This window comes from Colossoma macropomum, unplaced genomic scaffold (assembly GCF_904425465.1).
Source record: "Colossoma macropomum unplaced genomic scaffold, Colossoma_macropomum, whole genome shotgun sequence".
In the NCBI taxonomy this organism is placed as follows: Eukaryota; Metazoa; Chordata; class Actinopteri; order Characiformes; family Serrasalmidae; genus Colossoma; species Colossoma macropomum.
Window position 1 is genome coordinate 26,721,714 of NW_023494791.1, and position 25,845 is coordinate 26,747,558.

At 40.9% G+C, this 25,845-nt stretch overlaps 2 protein-coding genes across 2 annotated transcripts in view; one reads left to right on the forward strand and one right to left on the reverse strand.

Moving 5' to 3' along the window:
* The first annotated feature begins 1,679 nt into the window (after window positions 1-1,679).
* On the forward strand, window positions 1,680-17,602 carry dusp13a (dual specificity phosphatase 13a). Its single transcript, XM_036573580.1, has 8 exons — window positions 1,680-1,782; window positions 2,413-2,541; window positions 3,640-3,857; window positions 7,879-8,095; window positions 9,045-9,156; window positions 16,225-16,448; window positions 16,618-16,841; window positions 17,173-17,602. Coding segments are annotated over exons 1-8 (1,344 nt in total). The 5' UTR covers window positions 1,680-1,780; the 3' UTR covers window positions 17,391-17,602.
* A 170-nt stretch (window positions 17,603-17,772) lies between these two features.
* Window positions 17,773-25,845, reverse strand: part of kat6b (K(lysine) acetyltransferase 6B) — a 35,117-nt gene continuing 27,044 nt past the window's right edge. Inside the window, 7 exon segments of the mRNA XM_036574692.1 lie at window positions 17,773-19,977; window positions 19,979-21,698; window positions 21,839-22,124; window positions 23,018-23,248; window positions 24,108-24,267; window positions 24,523-24,754; window positions 25,575-25,668. Coding sequence (XP_036430585.1) covers window positions 18,993-19,977; window positions 19,979-21,698; window positions 21,839-22,124; window positions 23,018-23,248; window positions 24,108-24,267; window positions 24,523-24,754; window positions 25,575-25,668 — 3,708 coding nt within the window. The 3' untranslated portion in view covers window positions 17,773-18,992.

Consider the following 25,845-nt stretch of genomic DNA (forward strand, 5'->3'; position numbering starts at 1 on the left):
TGTGTGTGTGTCTGGGGTACAATTTTCACAGGTCCCAGTTTTCAAGCTAGAACCACAGAACTTTGCAGGATCTTAGAGGCTACACAGTAATGTTGTGCTTGTGCTGTTGGGACCAACATTGGTTCAAACATGTTTTATTCCCCAATAAATGGCCACAAATTTTATCACAAAAGACATTTCATACATTGACCTACAGGTACACATACATACTAGCACATATATTATACAAATTTAGCAACCACCTGGGATAACATAGCAGTGGCCAAGGAACAGCTTAGCAACCACCTAGGATACCACAGCAATGGCCTAGCAACAGCTTAGTAATCATCTGGGATACCATAGCAATGGCCTAGCAACATCTTAGCAACCACCTGGCATACCATAGCACCACTATAGCAACACCTTAGCAGCCACTTGGGATTCCATAGCAATGGTTTAGCAACGTATTAGCAACCACCTGGGATACCACAGCGATAGCCTGGCAACAGCTTAGTAACCACCTGGGATACCATAGCAATGGCCTAGCAACATCTTAGCAACCACCTGTGACACAATAGCACCAACATAGCAACACCTTAGCAGTCACATGGGACTCCATAGCAATGGTCTAGCAACATATTAGCAACCACCTGGGATACCATAGCAATGGCCTAGCAACATCTTAGCAACCACCTGTGACACCATAGCACCAACATAGCAACACCTTAGCAGCCACTTGGGATTCCATAGCAGTGGTTTAGCAATGTATTAGCAACCACCTGGGATACCACAGCAATGGCCTAGCAATACCTTAGCAACCACCTGGAATAACAAAGGACTGGCCTAGAAAAACTTTAGCAACCACCTGGAATACCATGGCAACAGCCTAGCAACACCTCATTAGTCACTTGGGATTACATACTGATGGTCTAACGACATCTTAGCAACCACTTGGTATAACATAGCAACTATCTGGGATTGCATAGCAACAGCTTTGTCAAGCCAAATTAATACTTAATTCATAAACTTTCCCCTTCTAGTTAACCATGTTGTGTTGATAAGTTTTAAATGGGGAAATTTTACCTAATAACATGGAGCTCATGAACTGCCCCTGTAGAGTGGAATCAGAGTTAAATCAATCAGAAGCACACACCCACCCGCTGTGTACATGACAGCATACCCGCAAATAACTGCTAGTCTGGCATACCACGTTCAGCATTCAAGCATTAAGGCCAGAAAAAAGTAGATATGCTGGTTTTCTTGTTCAAAAAACAGGCCTGGAACTCAATTTATAAAAAATAATCACAATTTAAATCACAGTCACAATACTGCTCAGATAAATCACAATTACACATTTTGCCCATATTGCTTAGCCATATCCCCATTCAGCCTATTGATATTATTTTGTGTGCAAAAATCATCATGAAAAAAGTGTAAAATGATGTTTTTTAAAAAACCCATGATGGTTTGGGGCGCCCCAAGGCTGCTTTTACTACATACAGCAAGAAAAAGGCCTTTTCAGAGAAATCTTCATGCAGGATTTTGTGTGCACAAAACAATATCACAGAGTAAAGACAAAGACAGAGAGAGAGTCCTTACAAGGTTTCTAAAAGCAAAAGCAGGCTGCCCGCTAAGACCTGGAAGGGGCTTTTGTAGCCAGGGAGGTTTATAATTATACACCATTTAAAAAAGGAAACAGCCTCCAGAGACATATCTGTGGACTGGCTGTCGACAACGTCCCTGACCAAGGAGAAAGGAGCAGACGATCTGAGCAAGAGGGAAAAGAGACGCAGGCCGTAAAATGTAAGTTCACTGAGGTGTAGAGAATATTCAAGCTCAAGAAAAAAAAAAAAAAACATTTAGAGAGGTTATATCCAGTGTGAAATGCTTGTAGCTGCGGCATTACACTCAACTTTTTCCTCTCCACACACACAAGCTGTAAACACGATCCGAAATGATCATGTGCCACAGTGGTCAATGAATCCTGAGTGAGGTGAGCTTTCCAGAAAAAGCTCCTCCATTCACTTTGAAGTTGTGGAGAGGCCGGTGTCGCCGCACTCTCAGCCTCTTAGCAACGGGCACATTTCACAAGCTGTGGCCTCAGGTGGGCTTAACTGCTCTGATAGTGCCGCTCAAATAAAGATAGATGGAGAACGTGTCTTAGCGGAATATCAAGCATGTTAGCAACACAACAGCAGGCCGAATAGAGAAATGCGTTTTGTGCTGTTACTTGGGCAATAACTCATGCTGCCATAAGGTGCAATAAACCTTATAGTGTTATCATCACCAACCAGCAAAACCTGCTTTATCACAGTAAATTCAACCCACATATCTTGTACACATGCACATTCAATCTCCGTTTCCATTAGCGTTAAATAGACTTGAACATTTAATGACATATAAATCAATTTTCTATGTGTATTAATACACCAGGATGTCTCTTAAGGAGCTGTGTGCCTATGAAACTCCATCTGTTGCTGAACTGGAGGAATTCCTGTTGGCTGACAGGCGCCCCACCGGACATGTCAACCAAGTGTGGCCCAATGTATATATTGGCAATGAGTACGTACCAGGCAGTAGGCCGACCATTCATGAGGCAAACTCACAGAGAAACAGGTTGAGCACACAGCTGAATATACATCACATAAGGCTGCCAGTCGGCTACTTTACAGACAGGTTTGTACGGACTAGCAGAAAATCAGCTCCAAGCTCACTTATACTTGAAGGAATACACCAGTGTTTTTCAACTGAATCTTCATCTGAGTTTCCCTGTGCTTAGAAAAGAACAGAAAACACTTGATTATAATAGACAAGGCAGTTGATTCAGAGTCAGAATGTTTGGTCATGGTAATTGACACTAAACTGCAGTTACAGCAGATACAGATTAAGTTGAAAAATGCTGGTGTGTTTCTCTAAAATGGTAAAATATGGACAGGATGAAGGTAACACATATGTTTTGCATAGGTATTAAACCACTGAATCCAGGAGGTTTTCTAAAAGCCAGTGGTGTGTTTCAGCCACAGATATACATGTTCCAGACCAAGATAGCTGGTGATTATATATTTTGCACAGCAAAGCTGCTTGATTGTCATATTGATACTCCTGATATGAATGGCTGTCTATAGACGTAACATCAATACAGTCCCCAAAATTGCAGATTTAACAAAAATGCTGAAAAGGGTTGCATGTTCTGCACTGATACACAATTTTTCCCAATGTCACTATGTATGATAGAGCTGTCCTAAGTAGCATTAGGAAAGCAAACATACACCACCATTAACAGTGCTAACATAACATTTCAAATTCCGTGGAAAATAGCATTATCATAGCAGTGGTAATAGGACAAAATAAGCATTACATTAACAAAAATTAGATGTTGTTCTCTCCAGTAACCAAAAATGTCTTTGATTCTTTCATGCATCTTAAAGAAAATGGTTTTGAAAAATCACCTATGCAAATCTACGGGAGTACCTACTTCCAGGGAGCTGACATGATGGGCCATCATGTGGCTATCTATGTCCCTAACTGTGCTGTATCCATGTGTCCATGGCTTCAGCACAGTAATTATGTCTTTTAGTAACCTTTGGCAAATTAATTTTATTCTTATCACTGATAGTCTTAAAAAATAAACACTGAAAAATCTTTTGTCTTTTTCTCCAGAGTTGCTGCCCGTGACAAGCCAATGCTGCACAGTATGGGGATCACCCACATTGTGAACGCTGCCAGCGGCCCCCCTCACGTAAACACAGGACCTCGCTTCTATAGAGATATGGCTATAGATTATTATGGGGTGGAGGCTGACGATTCCACTGACTTTGTCATAAGTGTTTTCTTCTACCCGACAGCAAGGTTCATGCGTGCTGCACTGGCCAACAAAGGCAGGTTACACAGCACAGATTACACATGATACACATGATTATGACAAAATTCAAATATTGATAGATAATAGACAATAAAGAATATTATCATTCATTCTGTATTTTTATACCAGATACACTATATAGCCAAAAATATTGGGACACACCTCTTAATCATTGAATTTAGGTGTTTCTTTCAGTCCTGTTGCCACAGATGTATAAAATCAAGCACCTAGCCATGCAGTCTGCCTATAAACATTTGTGAAAGAATGGGTCGTTCTAAAGAGCTCACTAAGTTTGAGTGTGGTACTGTAATAGAAGGCTACCGTTTAAACATGTCAGTTTGCGAAATTTCTTCCCTCCTAAATATTCCATGATCACCTGTGAGTGTTATTATTGAAAAGTGGAAGCACTTACGAACCACAGCAACTCAGTCACGAAGTGGCAGACCACGTAAAGTTACAGAACGTGGTCGCTGAATTCTGAGGCCCATAAAAGTCGCAATACAAAAACTGTGTGCTGGGAGCTTCATAGCATGGGTTTCATGGCCAAGCAACTGCATGCAAGCCTTACATCACCAAGCACAATGCGTCAGATGGAGTGGTGTAAAGCACACTGCCACTGGTCTCTGGAGCAGTGGAAACATATTCTGTGGAGTGAGGAATCACACTTCTCTATCTGGCCGTCTGATGGACAAGTCTGGGTTTGGTGAATGTGAGGAGAACATTACCTGCCTGACTGCATTGTGCCAACTGTAAAGTTTGGTGGAGGAAGGATAATGATATGGGGTTGTTTTTCAGGGGTTGGCCTAGATCCCTTAGTTCCAGTGAAGGGAAATCTTAATTCAGCAGACCAAGACATTTTGGACAACTGTATGCTTCCAATTTTGTGGGAACAGTTTGGGGATAGCCCTTTTCTGTTCCAGCATAACTAAACCAGTTTAAATCAAGGTCCATATAGGCATGATTGGGTGAGCTTGGCGTTGAAGAACTTGACTGGCCCACACAGAGCCCTGACCTCAACCCCATCAGACACCTTTGGGATGAACTAGAACAGAGATTGCAAGCCGGACCCTCTCGTCCAACATCAGTGCCTGACCTTACAAATGCTCTTCTGGATGAATGGGCAAAAATTTTCACAGACACACCCCAAAGTCTTTTAAAAAGCTTCCCAGAAGAGTGGAAGCTGTTATAGCTGCAAAGGCCAGACCAACTGCATATTAATACCTATGGTTTCAGAATGGGATGTCATAAAAGCTCCTGTAGGTGTACTGTGTAGGTGTCCCAATACTTTTGTCCAAATAGTGTATGCAATAGCAGATGTGCTATGTAAAGTAATACTATGTAAATTCTTAAAAAAGGGTACCACAAATGGTTCTTTGAGATATTCCATGGAAGAAGTATGTTTGATAAAGAGATTTGTGAGTGTGAAGAACCTTTTAAAGGTTAAAAGAACCTTCACATAATCTAAAGGTTCTTTACCAATTTCAGCATCCTTCCTAGAGCCTTTTCATTGTGTGGAGGTTCTTTAAACTTTATTAAGGTGACACATCTCAATTTCAAGCATGGTTTTCCAAAGAACTGTCTATTGAAAGTAGTTTTTCTATGGTGTTGTGCAAATGACGCACATATATGTGTATATCTTAATGTATATACTATTATACTATATACTATATACTATACTATATACTATTAATGTATATACTATATGTCCTGTTTTTAAAAGAGAAACAGTATAAAAACAAGATGTTTAATGTTTTATTTTTTGTAAATATATGCTTATTCCAAGACTGATGCCTGCAACATGTTCCAAAAAAGTTGGGATGGGGCAATTTAAGACTACCCGTGTAGAAAAATATATGTGGACATGTATTTTTATATATTTAAAATACATTTCTAATCCATGCTAAAATACAATCAAAATGTATTTCAGAACATATTGTCATATTAACCAAATATATTGTAAAATACATTTTTTAAAAAATGCATGGAGAAAATATTACACACACAGAATATCCCATACAAAAATAAATGTATTTATCAAATACATTTGAAAATGTTCCAGTATACTAATTTTAACTATTAGCAAATGAACCTTTAATATGGCAAAAGCAAGTGTTGTAGGTATTGATACACTTTGAAAATGCAGTTTGATGATTTGATATCTGTTTTATTTGAAATATATTTTATGTGAGCACTTACTTCATACCTACAGTGTTTAATGCAAAACACAGAAGTCAGTAGCATTTATTTAGTTCATATATATTTAAAACTATATAATTGAAAAAATAACAAATACAAATAAATGTATTTTCAAAATTATTTGGCCATTTTCATACTTTGCAAAAATATATTTAATAAATACACTTGGAATACATCTTTTTTCATATGGGAGGAAAAATGTGAAATGTTCAAACAGGTGATGCAATTATGCTTGGATATAAAAGGAGCATCCAGGAAATCCCATGTCCCTTATGAGCATGGATGGGTTGAGGCTCACCACTTCGCAAAAAAATGCATCAGCAGTTAAAGAACAATGTTCCTCACAGAGCATTTGTGAAGATTTTAGGTATTTTGATAGCGGGAATCCAGTGAACTCTGTGTGCATAAAGGGCAAAACTGAAAATAATACAACTGTATGTCTGTGACCTTCAATCATTCAAGACTAGTCAAGGCAAGTGGTCTTCATTTTCATTCTGCAATATAACTTGTGTACAATGGAACAAAATGTCATATGGTGCAGTTACACAACAGTGTGAATTGAGTGAAGACTATACAATAAATACACCAGACAACAAATATACAGAACAATAAAAACACAAGACAATAAATGCTAGAAAGGAAAACAAAAAGTAAGGATTGAGGTCTTAAAGCACAATTGAAATAGTTGAAGAATTTAAAGTGCAGGCATGCAGTGATGGTAAGGGGTGTGTGATCAGCCTGGTGGATATTACAAAAGATGGCACTGCATAAAAAAACAACATGCTTCTGTAATGAATATAACCACATGGGCTTGAGAATACTTTGGAAAACACTTGTAAATAAACACAGTTTATCACTACATGTCCAAATGCAAGTTAAAACCCTACTGTGCAAAGCAGAATCCATATATCAATCACATACAGAAACACCGCCGACTTCTCTGGGCTAAAGCACATCTGAGATGGACTGACACAAAGTGGAAATGTGTTCAGTGGTCTGACAAGTCCATCTTTCAAATTATTTTTGGAAATAATGAACGTTGTGTTCTCCAGGCCAAAGATGAAAAGGACCATCTTGATTTTTACCAAAGTTAAAAAGCCAGCTTCTGTCACGGTATGGAGATGTGCTCTTGCCAAAGGTATGGATAATGTGCCTGTGAAGGCACCACTAATGCGAAGGGGTACAAACACATTTTGGAGAAACATATGCTGCCATCTAGATGACGTCTTTTTCAGGGACGTCCCTGCTTATTTCAGCAAGACAATGCCAAGCATTCAGCATGTGTTACAACACATTCTACATGTGTTACATGAGCACGGCTTCGTAGTAAGAGAGTGCAGGTATCTGCAGTCCAGACCTGTATTCCACTGAAAACGTGGTGAAATAAGTGCAATATACGACAACGAAGTTCACGGACTGTTGAGCAGCTGAAGTGTTATATAAAGTACGAATGGGGAAATAATTCACTTTCACAACTAAAGCCATTGGTGTCTTCAGTTCTCAAACATTCACTGAACATTGTTGAGAGGAAAAGTAACACCATGGTTAACATGAGCCTGTCTAAACTTTTCTGGAACATGTTGCAGGCATCAAATTTAGAATAAGCATATCATTATAATAGAATAAGCACATAATTTAGAATAAGCATATATATATATATATACAAAAACAATACAGGTCAAAAAGTATTTGCAAATCACTGCTTTTTGTTTTTATTTGCATTTTACCTACTGTTCCAACTGTTTTGGAATTGGGTTTCAATTTCCAATTGGGCTTCAAATTTTTCATTGTGAATGCTCTCCATTTCTTCATTGTGGACAAATTCTTTTCTTCCATTTCAGGGAACGTGTTTGTCCACTGCTTGATGGGAGTCAGTCGCTCTGCGACACTTGTCTTGGCTTTTCTCATGATCTGCGAGGAGTTGACATTAATGGAGGCAGTGCGAGCGGTTCGGCAGCACAGAGACATTTGCCCCAATCCTGGCTTCCTCAACCAGCTCCGCCACCTCGACATGAGGCTCATCCGGGAAAGGAAAAGAAAACTGGAAGCTTACAAATTGTAAATGAAAATTCAACAGCAATGTGACAAAGCTTGTTTCAGAAGTCTGTGCCCTCAGGGTCTGGGCCCTCTCGTATTTTTGTCCCAGTCCTGTCAAGCAAGATCTAATTTACCAATATTCCTTTCATGACAGTAGCGAGTGGATATCAGGGGCAATTGAAGGGTTTGCCCATAAATAGTTATTAACTTCCAAAGGGCAGCAGGGTTGCAAAATAAATGGCAGTTTTTTAATTCCTTCCAGATGGCATACACTTTGAACTTGTTCCAAAAGGAGCCTATGAGCATGTGTTGTTTTTTCGAACTCTTGTGAAGTGAGATGGTTGTGGCCTGCTCTTTATCATATGAAGGTGGAGCAGGAGAAACATGCATGGCTGGATGTCTTAAAGGCCTGATCCCCTGCAGAGACACTCTAATGGGTGTCATATGCTGTAATATGTTTACGGGGTCTGCACAAGTCCTTTGTGATCTGTTGAGTTTTGCCATGGACTGGCTAGCCGTTTGTTTTTGCAAAGGTTTTGCAGTCTACGTGAACATATAAATAAAAAAGAAAAAAAAACAATAAAAAAAAATTTTGTTGAAAGAATTAATAAAGAACGCATTGTGTTTCAGCCTAAATGCTCCTTCTTTTATGAATTTGCATTTTACTACAATTAATGTCTGAATTTTACAGGAAAAATGCAATATCACCTTTGTAACTAATGCCTAATTGCATTTAGAAGGACATTGCCAGTCTCATCATTTTGCACCACCACATGGGCATACAGTCATATGCAAAAGTCCGGGCACCCCTGTTCAAATGACATGATTTGTTGATTTTCTAAGTGAAAATAAGTACACATCCTCAGAGAACATATGTCTGCAGGTCATGTCCTGCAATATCCTGCAATACTGCGTCCTGATTTGTGGTTTTCGTTCCTTTTCACTGTTCACAAGATTTTGCTCTGAACAGAGTGGCTGCTGAAGACAAATCTCCAGGTTCCACATGCCAGACACAGTATGAGACGCTATCTATATCTGACCTGCGCTGTCTGCTGCGGACAAACAGCCTGCCCTCCAAACCTGTCAGTCAGGTTCAGCACGGCCAGCGTATAGGAGATGAATGAGTAATGGCCTATCACACACTGTCTTGGTGTTCATCCATCCCTGAACAAACAAACACAGTCCCAGCTATCAGAGCTGTAGAGGAAAACTCCACTGAACCCCTGCAGATATATCCATAGGTAAACAAACACAGCTCTGCTGCAAGCTGAGAGGAAGCATTCAAACTTTAAGAACTTGGTTCGGATCAGGGTCAATGTTTTAGCTTTGTTTTTGTCAGTGTTTTCTTTAGTGAGACAGATGATCACACAAGAGGACCCTGTCTTACACAGGGTCAGTACAGAGTGTGTAATAAAGTCATAGACCATACACTGAAGATCACACACATTGTTTACTCGTCCAATGGACCACATAGCACCTTGTTTTCTCACTGTAAAATGTCATCTGAAAGCATCTTAAATGTAGACAATATACATACACTGTAAAAAGTGGCTCGTCAGAGCTACTTAGAAAAATTACTTCATGTGGTAACAAGTAAATGAACTAGTTTTATTCAACTCAAAAAATTACTTTGAAAGAATCGTTCATTCAAAGTATTTATTTAGGTTGAATAATACTAGTTAATTTACTTGTTACCACATGAAGTAGTTTTTCTGAGTAGATCTGACGAACCACTTTTTACAGTGTAGCATTAGAAGATTGTTGAATAAAGAATGTTGTAAGATTATTCAACCTATTTCTAGACATTTTTCTTAGTTAAAGCAATTTTAGGAAGTGAAATTATCTTACTGCACCTGCAGACAGTTTTACTTTCTTTCAGATATTGTCTCTTAAAACAAAACTGCTTGTCAGTGTAGCATTTCACTTAAAATGATTTGAAAACGAATCCAAAATCATAATGCATTTTCCTTTTGCACCCTGACATATTTCTGAGTGAAACATGGCATCAGGGATGGTCCCTGAGCTGGCTGAGTATTTTTGAGTGTTGATAGGCGGGGTGGTAGGAGTGGGAGGTGAAACATGATATTACTGTTCATATTTTTTCCCCACCCACTGATGCACGTTGACATAATCAAAAGTCAGAAGATGCTTTAGAGGTGAGTATACGTGATTACATTTTATTGGAGGATTATAAGAAAACAAGAAATCAGCTTTTTAAGTTATATGTTGAATAGTGCTCAACACGATCAGGAACATGAACTAACAAGATACGGTACTATGCAAAATTAGAGACCAGTCAAAAAAGCCATAAAGTTATTAATTTTTTTAGCACCAGGAAAAAAGCTAAAGACATATTTAACAGAAAAGAAGCCTCGGCAACTAATTCTAGTACCTTTTTTTCAGTATATTGTGTGTCTACTCTGCCTTTATTACAGCTTCCATTCTTTTCAAGGGGATTCACTTCAGTTTTTCAAAGAAATCTGTAAAAATGTTGTTCCTCACCTTCAAAGCTCAGTCTTAGAAGTTGGTTGCATTTCCTGCCTCTCTCAATCCTAATAATCTCAAACACATCAGTGATGGTGAGGTCTGAGCTTCAGATCCATAGTGTTAAATTGTCCTCTCACAGTAGAAGGATGGAAAGAAACACTCGTTGATTTTTCAGTTCTGAAGGAAGTTGGAACTTTATTTTCTCCTCTTTCTCAAAGATGAAAGCTTTAAGTACTGTTTATGTGGTGGTGGTAGTTTTGGGGGTCTAGGAAGTCTTAAAGGGAGTCATTTCCACTGTATCGTTTAATAGTTCTTTCCTCTTTACACATGTGGATTATATCTCATCTCCTCAGAAAAACCTCCTAAAAATGAATAACCTGTACTTGATAGTTGTTTTGATTGGAAAATATATATGAAGAGTGGTATCTGATTTTGCACAGCACTGCATAAAATTTAGATTTTAGGTTAACATTATAAGTGAAAAATGATAGAAATATGTGAAATGACCTTAGAATATCCCAACAATCTCATAAATAAAAGCATTAGATGTGTTACCACCATTTTAGATGCTTTCACTTGCCAAGATGTCAGTTTTGCAGGCGGTTAGCAGTGGCTGGAGGATTCAGCTCTTACAAAGTATTTTGGTTCCTCTTCTGCCTTCGCTGAAGATGTGCTAAAACAAAACGGAAAGTCTGATGTATTTGACCACAGACTTTCAAGATGAGTGAGAAGCTATTGTGAGGAGACTGAGTAAGACCAGGTCATAGAGACGGACCCCATGTGAGCTATTCTGATGGGCTGAAGAGCAGGCCATGATCTCATTCTGTTTATATTTTGTGTAGACAAGTACTGAACTCGTGCTCTGCATGACTCAACTCTCCTTTTTCCTCATGACATGTGAGGGTCACACCCTGAATGATGTTATCATTGTCCGAAAGAGCCTGGAATCTGCCCAACCTTTGTGGAGCACTTTAGGAAACTGACTTCTTAAATGACTTCACTCAAGGCAACTAATATAATAAAGCAATAACTGCTGAGATCGATACGCTTATATAATTAATTAAGATCCTCATGGAAAATTAATTTCAAGCTCTCTGGTATATATTTTAGGAGCATGATTCGCAGGTGGTGTACAGAATAACTCTACAGTGTGGGGTTTGGTATGGCCACAATACACACATTCCAGAGAGCAGCTATTAATAACAGCCTCCTCTGGGGTGTTATCTCAGGTGCAGGCTATGAATAACACCTTCCCTTCTCAAAGCATGCCCATTTTTCCACACATTTTCTGCACTGCTGACATGGGTTACTTTTTATTTATGATATACCCGCCTGAAAGAGTGCAAAAAGCATCCCGCCTGATGGAACTGTGGGTGGCAAACACTATTACTGTATGTTGGGATGATTTTAGATACGAAAATTAAGACCTGATCTCACTAACCACAGCAGCACGGCTACATTCGATTGGGGAAGAGAGAGATTTCAAGGTTGAAGGACTAAGTGAACCTGACAAAACAATAAAAGGAATCCAACATCACCAATTTAATGACTTCCCTGTCAAGGTGAGTGATGGCAGTGACTGAGGATGTGAGGGGAGAAAAAAAAAAAAACATATACAGCACTGATGGCTCTGAAAACTCTCTCTCCAGAGATGATTCATGTGTCCTTTTCACGTATCTGGGAAGCGAAAAGCAATTACCATCCCATTTGCAGCAGCCGAGCTCGCGTTACAGAGACTCTGTTAAAGTCGGCTCAAAAAAGAAACACCTTTTGGATTAAATTACAAGTCCTGCTCTGCTGAGATTTCCTATTTTTGTCAAATTGGACTCTTTTAGTCACCGGGCCTCAGAAAGGACAGCTGCCTGTAGGAGGGCTCACAGCAGGCAGCGCGGGGAGGGAATAATTGGCTGGTGGAATTGAGCCCAGGCCGAGTCGTCTCCTGCGGGACAGGACACACACTCCCTGGCCTTTTAGCAGATTTGCCGTCTCCATGGCTCTGATTTTATCTGCCATGAGTCAAAAAACATGATGTGTCTTAATGAAGCCAAAATACAAACAGGACTACAAGTACACTGAGTGAGTGGTTCTCAAATCAGTTCTCAGGGTCTTTCAGATGGTCCACATTTTTGGTCTAACTCTTAGAGGGGAAAGAAGTGGACCCTCTGGAGGGCCTTGAGAACTGGTTTTGAGAACCCCTGCACTAAGTGATGGAAATATTAATGCTTTTTTTTCTGTGTTTGTGATATTAATCATATTATATACACTGAAAAAATAATACATTGAATTAACTTGATTCAAATGTGTACATAATTTAAACACATACAATATCAAAAAAGATACCAAACACAATTCTGGCTTTCCGTGCACTTACCTTTGGCAACAACTAATGTAATTGGGTACCTGGCATTTAGACCATGGCAGACTTTTGACTTACTTTATAAAATATCTTTGTTATATTCTAAAATATACATGAACAAATGAATACATTTTCAAACAAGAGATTAACCTTGCATTTCACCAATAGATATCCACTATAAATCAGGTCATTATCTGTGAAAAATACCGAAAAAAGTTTTTGGCGGGCTTTTGAAATGATATACACATTTGAAAGTAAATTCAATGCATTTCAGTGCATAATCTGTAATACTACATTCTGAAGCCACGGTTTTATTGAGAAATTACATGACCACACTGATCTAGTTAATGAACTACTCATTTCTGGAGACGTAAGTGGATGTTTCTCTTTAATCATTATGTAAAAGTACATAAACATAACTCTACATACGTGGAAAGAATTACAAGAAACATACACCACATAGAATCTCAATTATGTACACCTACTTTATCCTTATAGACTGACAGGCTGCTTAGTCATCAGTGCCAAAGAGGATGCGATTTACAGTAAGCCTGTGTCAAAGGACTGAGTATTATGTCATTCAAAGAGGGTATCTGAGAAGCATTGATATCCTTTACACATCCACAAAACCCCCTGAGAACAGTATTCACAGTAAATTAGTCAAATTTATTAGGCTAAGAGATGGTAAAAAGGTGATACTGAGGAAAATTCTGTTCAAACACTTGTAAGGCAAAACTATTAACTACTTATACTGGTTCTAAGGTAAGATTAAGCTAAACTTTATCTTTATTTGCCAAAATCAATTTAATATGATGTCTAAAAGAAAATAACATCAGAGAAAAATGTTAAGATCAGTTAGTATACTATGGCTTTTCTTTTAGCTGTTGACAGTCAGCTTGAAAACTTCAGTTAGCTTCTCTTAGCCGCTGACAGTTAGCTCCACAAATCAGTGAGTAACTTAGCCGCTGACAGTTACTTGACAAATTAGTCAGTTAGCTTTTCTCCACTTACAGTAAGCTTTAGGGATTTAAACAATTTATAAAAACATTAATATACTGGTAGCAATATCATTATTCCTATTGTTTCTACTAAAGCTTGCTAAAAGACCTTGTGTAAAGATGTCCCTCTCAGCATCTCCTCGGTTGCCTTAACTAGCTCCAGTGTTAGCTTTAGCGTTAGCATTAGCTCATAAAAGAGCAGCATTCTCAGCTCAAACTTCCTCCTTATTAGACATGAAAACCTAACGTTACTGCTTTGATAACCAGTCGCTGAAAAAAAATCCAGGTCAGAATCCGTTTTTAATTGAAATGGACCTACATTCATTTTGTCATTTCTCATTTATGGACATCTTGTAAAGCCACTTTATTATTCGATCAAAATGGTATTTAAATGTAAGTTTTCTTGTGTGCTTCTGAGACGTTTAGGCTGTTATTACAGAGGGCACTAGGTTAGCCTGAGCGGACAGTTTGATAAACAGTGTCTGATGTGGCACAAATAATTATTTTGTCTCGGTATACTTTGATATTTGGCCAACAAAATGATATGTGATAAGAATGAGATATCAGGCTGAAGTGGGAGTCAAACTGAAATGGAGTCAGGCTCTCCGTGTCCTGCTGTCTACACTCGGGGTTTGTAGCTGCAGGGAGCAGAGGCCTGGCTTAGTGTCGTGTGTTCAGAGCTAAAAGACACACGTGCTTCTCCCATCAGCCCCTCCTGCATGTTGCTAAGGTCAAGGCTTGTAGATCAATGACCTAAAAATACCATTTGAGATCTGGTGGCTGTTATGGGCTGAACAGACGTGCAGTGTGTGCTCACAGTGTACAGTCAAACTGTAGACATCAGACAGCCGCTACTGAAGGTAAGCTACTGTATGTAAGTGTGCTGATTTACTATTTCCGTATTGAGTCAGAGCTCATAAAACCAGGTACCATTGGTCTCCAGCATCCAATCTTCTGCTCAACGATAATCTCCTCCGACCATCTAGAGGGTTAGGAGTAGGCTATACAAATAAACTCTATTCAGTTTGTTGCTAATCAGCAAGAATCTGTATAGACTTAAAGTTAAAAAAAGGAAAAGGTGCAACAAAAAAATAATTAAATTTGCATATCTCCTCTGTTATATCAGTGTGATTGCACTGGATTGAAATCATTAGCAGTAAACAATGTTGAGACACTGTTGTTGCAGTGAGAAGAATTCAGACACTGTCTGCAGTTCCCTGAGGGTCCCACTGATGGACACGCAGGTTCATAAAAGATTTTCAGTGTAATTCAAATCAGAAGATTTGATGTCTAGGCTATTCATACTCTCTTACTTTCCATTTTAGAAATTTTAGTTATTTTAGCTGCATGTTTGGGGTTGTCTTCTTGTTAAAATGTCCAACTTCTTCCCAGATTCACTTTCTTGTCCAGTGGGATTACATTCTCCTCTAACATATCCTGGTACATCACTCCATTCATGTTTCATGTTTCCTTTGATGACGTATAAAGCTCCAGTAACATTTGCAGAGAATCAGCCCAACATCATGATGCTCCCACCTCCATTCTTCACTGTGGGTTTGGTGTTCTCGGGATCATATACACAACCCTTCTTTCTCCTTTCTCTTTTGCCTGACTACAGTACATTGCTCCAAAAGAGTTATGATTTCTCTGAATACTCTTTATAGAAATCTTAGATGTGCATCTCTGTGCTCCCTTTTTAGATGAGGAGTTTTGTGTAGACTGCTGGTCTCTCTCTCATCTTCCTCATCATTAGCCTGAGAGTGTGTTGTACAATTTTTGCATGGTACACCTGTCCGGGATGATTAGTTGTGGTTCCATGAACTTTCCGCTTGCATATTGAACTAACGATACTGACAGGGATGTTTAAGGTCTTTGCTAGATGTGTAGCTTTTTCCCAATCAAGTGTTATTTAATAATGTTGGCCCTGAGAACTTTGGGAAGCTCCTTCACTTTAACCGCTATTGCCACTTGCTGTGTGAAATCTTCCCCACCACAGGCAACGTCTAGTGTCTGAATAATTGTTTCCCTATTAATGTTGTTTTTTATATACATCTTTGCCTATGCTTACAAATACATACTTTGTTCATATTTATATGCATGAAGTCAAAAGACTTTCTGTGGGTACATTTGAAGTGGATATATGCACCGGAAGTATAATAAATGGCAAAAACAAGAGGGCCTGAAAACTTATTTCCCTTCCCCTTTTATCAACAATCAACCAAAAATAGTGTGCGCTGATAAACAAATAAAACATTCATGTTCAAAATCTCTAAGAATTCTTCCTTTCAATTTCTCTCTAAACAGGGTAGCTCTTGAGCTTCTGGCTGAAAAGCGCAGAGTTGAAAAAGAAGATGAAATCTAACGCTTCAAAGGAGAGCACAACAAAGAACGCTTACAAACCAATGCAGTGTGATCCAGACAGTGAGTATATCACACCTGGGGTATTTGAGCTGGAGAAACTGTTCTGGCGCGGCTCAGGAGCAGCATACACCCACGTCAATGAAGTCTGGCCTCGCGTCTACATTGGAGATGAGTAAGCAAGATGATGAGTAAGCAAATAGGCTCAGATCTTTTGTTAATGAAGTTCAGGACACTTGGGATGGCTCATCATAAAAAAGGAACAATTCTCTTTATTGACCATATGCATATACCAATGCACTATATATATACTGATTTCATCAACTGTGAATGTTCCTTCACAGGAAAACAGCTTTAGAGCGCCACAACCTGGAAAAGATGGGGATAACACACATCCTCAATGCAGCTGAGGGAAAATGGAATAATGTTGCCACAGGTCCAGACTACTACCACGGCATGAACATCGATTACTATGGAGTGGAGGCAGAAGACATTCCGACTTTCAACCTCTCTCAGTTTTTCTACCCAGCGGCTCAATTTATTGACCATGCACTCAGCAGCCCAGAGAGTGAGTATAGAGAGAGAGAGAGAGAGAGAGACGGGGCATGATAAATATCTTTAGATAAGAAAGTAGTACACATAAGCAGAAACACACAGACTCACAAAACAAGCTCCACAGAATTCAAATGCGAGGTCGGAGGAGCAGCGCAACCTTCTCCACACACAGGCTCTTTTAAAGCTCTCCTGAGGGACAAACACACATGGGTTAAACCTTAAGCAGGGTTATTGTCACTCTGTAATTTAACCTTGAATCTCCAATACTTGGCGTTTCCTTAACAAACTGTCAACCAAAAGGCAAGAGTATAATTACATATAGTAATAATTTCCTATTGTTTCAGGTAAACTGCTGGTACACTGCGTCATGGGACGAAGTCGGTCAGCTACTTTGTTTTTGGCTTACTTAATGATCTACAAGGACAAGACCGTTATTGATGCCATTGAACATGTGAAAGAACGGCGCTGCATTCTACCCAACAGAGGATTTCTAAAGCAACTGCGAGACCTGGATGTTCAGCTACAAGAGCAAAGGCACAAAACAAATAGTGAAAACTCATAACCCCACCAGAGACTTGGGGCCATTTAGTGATGCATTTATTTAGATCTACCGTATGTCGTTTTTTGGGGGGGAAATGATGAAATAGCCTCTTGTGTATTGTTAGTTACGATTTACACTGTTTTAAATGCAGTACTTCATGTGGATTTTTGAAATTGTTAAGAATGTTTCCACAAGGTTAGTTAAAAATACAGCTCTCAGCCAGGAGTTAGCCCTAATAACTATAGTTTTGAAAAGCTAAAAGAATGTTTGAAAATTCTCAAAAGAACACACCAGAATCATATATCTATTGCCAGACACATGTAGTGAACCAATGCAAATGTGAGGTGAATGATTTTCATATTGCAAAAGAACAAATGCATTACACAAACAGTCCATACTCAGGTTTAAGTCTGTCAGTGGCTCATCATAATTTATTTTCTGCTAAAATGTACAGCATTTAAGTGACCGACTAAAAAGGTAACTCATAAATACAGGACTGTTGATCCATTAATTAGTACAGTCAGGATATCCCTCTTACGTCAAACTGCCATTCTGTACAGGTACAAAGGCTACAAAATAAGCTATACAAACAGACACCAATACAATTTACCTTTATACATGCCATCTGTTTTGTCTATTAACAAGGTCACTGTTCTACATTTCAGTAAAATATAAATCAGATGTTTTATAAAGATAAAAAAATCTACAGATGGAATGAAAATGTACGTTTAAAGGCATTTCATAAAAGACCAACTTTGGAGTAAATTGACAATTTCTGAACACTGCCCCTGTGAAATGTACTTTTTTTCCGTATTCCCTCCCCTTGATTTAGAATTCTACATGTACAAATACTGACATTTATTTTGCTATTTTGACTGAAATTGCTTTAGTTTGTATAAAAACAGAAAGCTGCCTCAGGTAAAGAAACTTGTTAAAAAGTAACAAATTATACACAATTAGCAATAGAACCTTCGAAGCTGAACACCCAAAAACCATGACAATGTTTAAAATCTTTACAGTATTAGAATCAACAAAAATATAGTTTAATTTTTCCTTCCATAAGAGGGAAACCTAACCAAGGCCATACATTTAATATAAAATTGCTTGCTTTTAAGCACAACACTGTACAGTACTACTTTGATGCACTGTCACTAACAAAGACATTAGAGCATGCTAAGTTTTACCTTACACTTAAAAAAATATAAAAGTAGATTTACAATAAATAATATGAAGGCATGAGTACAGACTTAGAAACATAACCTTGCGATTGCTAAACATGTACATTGAAAAGGCATACAATGCAGGCACATTTAAAGGTTCCATAATGCAAGTCCCCCCCAGAAAAAAAGCACAATGCAATCCCTATTAAACTGCAATGCAGTTTGAAGAGATTTACATTTAAATGTTACATTAAATTTTGATGATGTAAGGCTTCCCATAAATAGGGAAAAAGCTAAAGATTAGCCATTAAAACACAACTTTTTTGCATTCTTACCAAGTGCTGGTTTTTCAGAAAAATTCAGAAAAGCGAACATTAACAATGAAAATCAACACAAGAACTACCTCAAGTCATCAAGCTGACTTTTATATCACGACCCCTTGGAAACTAGAGGTCACTAGCGATTATCGTCTCATATAAGGTCCATTTAAGGGTTGTTTGGACATACCAGTGTTCACATAACCATGGTGACCTGCTGGACTGTACATCATATTGCCGTGGGGAGGGGCCTGCATGGGCTGCTGTGGGTAAGGCTGGGTACCCATCATGCCCATCTGCATAGAGTACTGTGGAGTCTGATTCATATAGGGTGGGTTGCCATGGTAGCCCCCATTCATCATGGGCTGGGTCACCCGGTACGTATTCATTGCATTAAGCGGAGCCATGTTTACGTTCACGTTCATCGAGTTGACGTTATAAGCCGAAGCTGGCATGAGGTTCACACCCATGTTCATGCGGGGCGGCATGGCCAACGTCCTGCTAGGAGCCTGCATGGTTACGGTCTGTGGGCTCCTGCCGTACATCTGCTGCTGGTGGTGAGGAGGCAGCGGGGCTGATTTGGAGCGTATGGACACTGGGTGATGGTGATGGTTCTTGGGGGTCATTTGTGTTTGCAGTCTCTGTGAGGAGGGCAAGTTCATATTGGGTGTGGCCATGTTGCGTTGCAGCATCATGGGGGGAGGCGTCATGTTAGGAGGTGGAGTCATTGTGGCCTGTGTTTGTGGACCTCCACCTGTGACTGTATGTGGAGGCTGAGATAGAGAGACCAGGGTGGGGTTGTGAGGACCAAGCTGTGAAGACAGTGAGCCATTGTTGTTGGCGTAAGATGTAATGGGATGTGATCCAGAATGGCTGAAGGGTAGGGGATGGTCTATGAGCGTGTTGGTAAGCTGCTGGAGCTTAGCCAGGCTGAACGTTGCTGAGGGCTGTCCATAGTGCCCACCCCCATACTCACCCTGGCCCATTCTCTCATACAGCCCCAGATTGGTGGAGGGGGTGTTGGACTCAGGGATGTCAGGAAGTTGCATGGGTGGAGGGAAGCTTGCAGGCATTGAGCAGTGGGATAGAGGCTGCTGGTGGTGCTGATGTTGATGCTGATGCTGATGCTGATGGTGTTGGTGTTGGTGTGGATGGTGATGGTGGTGGTTGTGGTGGTGGCTGTGTCCATGCCCATGCCCGTGCCCATGTGCATGTCCATGCCCATGGCCCGTGCCCGTGGCTGGGCTGTCTCTCTGGTACACAGCCTTGTGGGGATTTGACACTGCAACCCTGTGGGGAGCTCATGCTGTTCTGCTGGAGCATGCTGCAGGCGCCAGTATTGTTCACCACAGGGCCGGCCATCTGCTGGGACACGGCACAGCTGCTCTGTCCATGGCTGCCACCGGAGGAGAGGTTGCCATAGGAACAGCTGCTCTGGGAGGAGGCGCCAGCGCTAGCTCCCGTGCCACAAATGCTGCCGCCCAGCGTGGAGTCGTAGCTGCTGGGATTCTCATAGTTCTCTGTGGTGCTTTCGATGCTGCCAAGGTCACTGAAGCCACTGTCCACCACCTGCTGAGAGTGGTCGGACACAGAGGGGACGTCCATCATTGGGCTAGTCTCCATGTTGTTATGGAGAGAGTGTACAGAGATGGCACCCTGCTCGGGGCTGATCTGAGTGTAGCTGCTCTCTAGAATAGACACAGCTGGGCTGTTGACTGATCGCACAGATTGGCTGGGATGGGAGTGCACAGAAGAGAGCGGGCTGCTGTGGTCTGACTGCTGGCAGTCATCAACTGGAGTCATTTGAGGGCTCTGGTCCACATGAACATATCTTTGCAGGCTACGGCAGGCCTCCTGGGTCTCCACACAGTCTTGGAAGTGCCTCTCTTGCTCAGCCTCTTGTGTTAGGGACTGAACTGCCTGGGCAGTTTCCATGTCAATCTCTGGACAAATGCTGTGGTCCTCTTTTATTGCAGGGGTCAAAGGTCCAGCATCTTCCTCTTTTTGCGGAACATTCTGACTGCTTTCATCCTCCTCTTCTGATCCAGAGTCAGCATGATGGTCCGAGTCCCCAGTGTTGTCCTGCGCATCCATGTTGACAAGGCCACTATCTGAGGCCACCTCCCCTGCACACTGCTCAGGAAGGTCCTGCTCCTTCTCATCATTACAGGGCTCTGGAGTAGGTTCAGTGTCATCCAGAGGCTCCTTGTCATCAGGTACTGCTACAGGATCCTCTTTCCTTGGCTCACTGGAATCCACATGACCATCATCCTCATCATCTGCATCATGATCTTCCACATGAGTGGGCTCTTGCTCTTCCTCCTCCTCTTCTTCATCATCTCTTTCCTCTGGGTCCTGAGATGCTGTGCATTCACGCTCCTCTTCCTCCTCTGGTTCCTGATTCCCTCCCTCTTCTGTAATCGCAGTGGACTGTTCAGCAAAATTCACAGGACCGACTGGAGCCTCATGGCTTTCGGCACCACAAGAAGAAGTATCCACAGAATCAGGTTTGTCCAAATGTTCATCATCCTCATGTTCCTCAGTGGGTTCCTGTGGCTCAGGGCTCAGGTTCTCTGAGACTAAAGTGTTCTGCTCTGCCTTCACAGGCTCTGGCTCTTTGCAGGGCTCACAGTCTTCTGGAACAGACACCGGGCTCGCTACCTGCTCCTCATCTGGCTCCTGATCCATGCTGACCATGGGTGTCTCAGGAGGTGTGTAGAGGTTGAGCTTAAAGCCCATCTTTCTCTCTTTCTTTAGTCTCCATTTGGGTGGGCCTCGCTTCACACCTTTGGGCCAGCCCTTCTTACGCTTCACAGGTCGGGGATTGTCCTTTTTCACTGCATCTATGATACCTACGGAAAACAAAACAGGGGTTTTACTGATAGGGTCACAGTATGCAAGTTTCCAAGAAAAAGCATGAAATCATTTCAGCCAAAAATTAAAACCTAACAAAGCATGTTTTCCTTAAATAAACAAAAATAAAAACAAATACCTTCTACTTTTTCTTCTTTGGATGGATTTGAATGATTGTCATCTGGCCTCTCTCTCTTCCGCGGTCTGCCAGGTCTGCGTACTACTGCTCTTAGGTTCTTCTTCTCATCCTCATCACTGTCCTCCCTCCTAATGGAACGCTCTAGCTGTGGTGCAGGGCTCTCCACATCAGAGTTCTCAAATGGCTCATCCAGCACCTCCGTCCTCTCAGAGATTGTTTCTGTGGTGACACTGCTGTTGATGCGCACTCTCCTCCGACCTCTTTTCTTCCGCAGAGCGCCTGCTCTCTGGAAAAGTAAATACATCCACTATGAGATTTCATCCACTGTTTACTTAGAGAGAATACAGCATATGCAGATTACAAAAACTCTTCATGCAAAACAACAATAATCTTCTGTGCAAAAACTACAGTGTACCTAGAGCACCTTATGATCAACCATGACTATGGGTCACCAAAAACAGTATGCAGTAAGTGCAGAGAGATGACAAAGTTTGTTAGACCTAACAGTTGTCATAGCAAGAGTTCAGATTTTTTTTTGTGAAATTGTCCCCAGTGCCCTCCAAACCAAAAAGCAGAGGTTTGGATGAGACAGATACAGTTAAAGATGATGCTAAACATAGGGAAATGTGACCACATTGTGAATGGGCTGCCTCATGACCTAAATGCAAAGGCCCATCATTTAGACCACAGTGCCTGAGCCACAGGCCATTCATTTGGAAAACTCTGCCAACATGAAACCCCAAATGAGAGTATGCAGGACCAGACTGACCACAGGTCCCTCACAACATATTCTTTACTGGAGTTCGTTGACTCTCCCAAGACATTCTGGAGTATGATAATCCTAATGCAAATATGTCAGCATTATAATAAAAACCATGGGGCTTTGTTTTGGTAACATTCAGCAGATTTACTCCCAGATTTAGGTTGTCTAGCATTGTCTAGTTTCGACTAATTATCATGAACGAATGAGAAACTAGACAAGATCTTTATCAACAAATATTTTTCAACAGAGGAATGGCCATTCACAGAAAATATTTAACACATGAGCATACTAGGCAATGGTACCAAGTAAACACTGCAACTGGTGTATAGAAAAGGTGCAACCTAGCAAAACAACAGCCACATGAGTGAACAATAGCACAGTGATGGTAACAGGGAGTCTCCAATTGTGAACTTTACCTTTCGCTTGAGCCCCATTGTAGACTGTGACTGGACTGAAGCATCGTCATCATCATCGCTGCTGCTATCTTGACTTGCTTCCAACTGTTTCTCAACATTGCTTTTGAAAAGTGACTCTGGTTGTCTCCTGCTGTAGTTCTTACACTTTGTTAGAGGAGGTTTTCTTCTGCTGAACATCATACCCGCTGCTTTCTCAGTAGCTGAGGCATTCCGATCTGCAAGGTCCCCTGTCTGTTGTTCATAAAAAAAACAAATAATGGCTTACATTAGCCAGTCTGCTCTCCACACAGACAAATGACCTTTCTAAGATGGCCACTTTGATTTACGTGTGATCCTGCAGCATAGAGATTGCCTCCTTATTAGTTGTTGATCTAAGCAACATTTATTTTTAAGCAACCATGGAAGATTGCATTTCATGGAACATCAAACTGTATTAATAATGTAGAGATTTGATTTGGGTCACTCAGGATACTCAGTAACAGTCAGAAAATGCTTTCAGCTATATCTGTGAACTCTGCCTGAACTTGCAGGCAAATGGAGAGATAAATTTAGCAACTTTTACACAAGCACCATCTGGAAACTAATGATGCAGAGCAGCACAGGAGTGAGTGACCCACACTGATCAGCAAATTTATGATCAAGACACAATCCACCCACAGAAAATGCACCATTTTAAAAAAGTGAAGTTTTCAGAGTGCAATCATCCTCTGGCTTTTTATCTGAATGTGCTTCAGGCAAGGTTACTACACTGTCGAAGAATATTTGTCAAAAAGTCATTGGCATTACGCTGACCATACCAAAGACAGAAAGAGGCAATAGTAATAGGCAAAGCACAGCCCTATAATGTTCTCAGGAAAAAACATGTTTTGACTAGTTAGGTCAGATAAATACTGCACACAAGGACAGTATGATGACATTAAAGTTAGCTGCTTCTACTGTCTTGTGCAGTGCAAAGAAATCTTTACACCAGCTATGCAAAAACTAGGCTAAACAAAATCCTTCAAACCTTCTCCAAAAACTGACAACCCCCCCACCCATCCCAAATAATGCAATATTCCTAAAAGGATGAGGCCTCGGGGCTGAAGCCTACCTCTGTCCCTATTCTCTGCCGCCCGCCGGATGGGTTTCTGCAGACTGACCCACCAGGAGTCCAGACAAGACAGCTGGGGTCGACCTCATAAAGACGTGGTTTCTCTCTCAGCCGTGCCATGTGTCTCTGTATCAAATGATGCTTTCGGACAATCACAAATCTATACACACACAAATAAAAACAGTGAGTAAAGCTTTCACTGAACAGATACTCAAGGCAGATACACAGCTGTTTGCGATTGATTTCAAGACAAGTATTCCAGACCATCAAAACAACCTGTCTATGTCTAAACACAAGCTACAGTTTACCCAGTCTGGTGATGAGTTGTGTGTTAAAGATTTGATCCATAGACTACAGAGGCTGTCAGGAACTGTGTGTGGGTATAACTGACGGACAGCTCTGGAGCCCTACTCACCTGCCATTCTGCACATCAATCATGTTGAGCTGCTGGAGTGTGGTGGCAATGTCATGTGGACACATGCCCGTGGCTTTGCTCATTCCCTTGATGCTGACACTCTTATCTGGGTGGTTGTGCAGGTACTCCAGTATGACACTTTTCCAATACGCCAAGTAGGACAGACGACCCAGATCTGATAGTGGCTTCTCCGGGGAGCCGGCCTGGCCCTCCTGTCTGGAGAGTAAGTAACCTGGAAAGAGAGAGCGAAAAGGGGTGGAGGGAGAAAAAAAGGCATCATGAAGTCTGATGTGAGATTAGTTATGAGTGGCAGTTTTCATTTGTCTTGCTTACACAAACAGACATCTTGCTTCTTTGCTAGGAGATCTCAGAGGCACAGATGGATTTTCATTTTTCATTCTTCAAAGCCTCTGATGTTCAGATGTTTAAAAGCCTCACATCTCATCAAAGAGCAGGCCAGTTTGCAGCCGCTCGTCAGCCTCCTCCAGGCACTCTGATACATGCTGTGAGGAGCAACAGAGCAGGAGGACTGAGAGGTGGAGGACACAATGCTAGCCTGTGGAGAGAGCGCTCCTGTATCAGCTGGGTGTGAGTGTAAGGAGTAGGCTGTGATTACTAAACAAAGAGAAAAGGGCCTGATTAAAGAGCTGCTTTACCAATGATTAGAGATGGAGAGCCCTCGCGTGGCCCACGTTCATTAACAGCCTTTAACTTCATTAATGCTGCCACCTGGGAGGAGTTCTCAAGAGGATGGCCACAGAATGGTCAAACCTCAGCCACGATGGAATAACATATAGGGGACGTGGCACTAGTGGACAACATTTGCACAAATCAACATCCTTTAAATCTAAAGAGTAAGTCTATAACTAACAAATCAAATGTTTACATGAATAAGGGTCATTTAAGAGATGTTAATATACTGTCAAATCATGGTAATTCTGTACTTGAATACATGCCCTGTTCTGTATGAACAGAGGAGAAATATGTCTTTTTATGATTACTAACATGAGAAATACAACCAAGACCACAAAAACAGTTAATAAATAACTTACTAAAATCAATGAGGAACCTCCCAAATCCTTGCCTTTGGTACTGGGGCATGATCATTATGCAGGAGACATTGTACTTCTGCTGGCAAAGCTTTTCCTGAGGGAGAGAGAAATAGATAGAGTATGTCAGAGCACTGCCAACGCAGGCAATTCACTGCACCTGCCGCTGTCCTCGACTGAACCAAGCAAAACATGCAGAGAGAATACTGCAGTTCTCAGATACAAGAAAAAAGTCCATGTACAATACTGGCCAGTGCAAAACAAAATACATTTT

Bases quoted from the DNA above. Each gene is read 5' to 3' on its own strand.
- dusp13a (XM_036573580.1), top strand. The intron at 3,858-7,878 runs GCAGGTTACACA...CTTCCATTTCAG, and splicing joins TGCTGCACTGGCCAACAAAG to GGAACGTGTTTGTCCACTGC. The intron at 8,096-9,044 runs GTAAATGAAAAT...TGCTCTGAACAG, and splicing joins AAACTGGAAGCTTACAAATT to AGTGGCTGCTGAAGACAAAT.